The sequence below is a fragment of the Aplysia californica genome, unplaced genomic scaffold, assembly GCF_000002075.1.
Source record: "Aplysia californica isolate F4 #8 unplaced genomic scaffold, AplCal3.0 scaffold00158, whole genome shotgun sequence".
NCBI classification, from domain to species: Eukaryota; Metazoa; Mollusca; class Gastropoda; order Aplysiida; family Aplysiidae; genus Aplysia; species Aplysia californica.
Window position 1 is genome coordinate 34,512 of NW_004797428.1, and position 1,413 is coordinate 35,924.

Consider the following 1,413-nt stretch of genomic DNA (forward strand, 5'->3'; position numbering starts at 1 on the left):
TATATATATAACTAAACTAAACAAGAGAGCTTACATGACCTTATGCAGTTGTAAGCGCGGTAGAACTCTTACTAAAACTAATAAAATAAACAATAATAACTTCAGCTAATCCTATTTTACTTAAGATAAGATACCAACGAAGCTGTCACTTTGTTCTGAGCAAGCACGTGATTCCCACGCAGTACCTTTGTGGTGTTCCCCTTTAGTTTAGGCTAACTAAAGAGAAACATATCAACACCATAACAGCCATTTGTTGAAATGGTGAACTGGTATAGGTTTAACGCACCTTTCAACACTACTAAATTGGTCGCTTTTAAGCACAAGGGGGCTATCCCGAAAAATGCTGTTTTGAGAAAATCGAAGGTAACATTTTTGCCCCTTATTCAGTTTCTTTAAAAGACGAGGAGAGTTTTCTCTATCACCATACAAATAAATATACACGCCAATAAAACCAAACGTCTTCCTATAGGTAGGGCAACACCCACTTTTTGTGTAGGTCAAGATTTCCGGAAATCCCCGAAATATAGGTTAGCCCGCTTGTCCTTAAAAGCGATCAGTTATTTGATCAATTAAGAGGCGGGACCTCCGAGTTTAACGTCCTTCTCAGAAAGGACTGAGCCAAATGGGAAATTCGAGTAAAGTGCCTTTCCCAAGGACACGACGTCGGGCTGAAGCTCAAACCAATGGCCATTTAGTGCTAGGAAAAGAGACAGATATACGGACTAAAACAACAGAACAACTGATAAGAAGTAGAACCTACCTCTGGCACCCTCCAATCACCCACTTTGTTTCCCTCCAGGTCCTTTTCTTTATCCACGGAGGGGGGAACCTCAACGGCTTCGCGGATTTCTACATGCCTGGCTCTCTGGTCACCCACAATGACGTCATAGTGGTCACTATCAACTACCGGTTGGGTCTCCTGGGCTTCCTGTCTACCAACTCGAGCGCTAGCCTCGGGAACTACGGGCTGTGGGATCAAGTCCTGGCTCTGAAATGGGTGAAGAACAATATCAGGGCTTTTGGGGGAGACCCTGAGGCTATCACGGTGAGTGGGGGAGGGTGTATAAATATATGTCTGTCTGTCTGTCTGCTTTTTTTCGTTCCCTCTCTTTCCGTTCTCTTACTCTATCTTCTTATATCCCCGTGAGATCTTTAAATATACGTCCATCGATTTATTTCTCTATCTTCATCTTTTTGTCTTTATTTGTCTCTATGTCTTTTGCATTCTTTTTTTGTTTTTTTGTTTTTTTTGTTGCTTCTATCTCATTGTTTCTCCTCTCTCATTTACCACGCATAACAGTTTTTGTCTATCCTTCCCACCCTTATTCCGCTCACTTTCTCCTCTCCCCGCCTCATCTTACTTTCTCTCTCTCTCTTTCTTTCTCTCTCTCTCTCTCTCTCTCTCTCTCTCTT

The 1,413-nt window shown here is 42.3% G+C and overlaps 1 protein-coding gene across 1 annotated transcript in view; it reads left to right on the plus strand.

Moving 5' to 3' along the window:
* Positions 1-1,413, plus strand: part of LOC101863894 (gut esterase 1) — a gene marked incomplete in the record, with an annotated part of 47,513 nt that overhangs the window by 33,801 nt on the left and 12,299 nt on the right. The window contains 1 exon segment of the mRNA XM_035969581.1: positions 800-1,045. Coding sequence (XP_035825474.1) covers positions 800-1,045 — 246 coding nt within the window.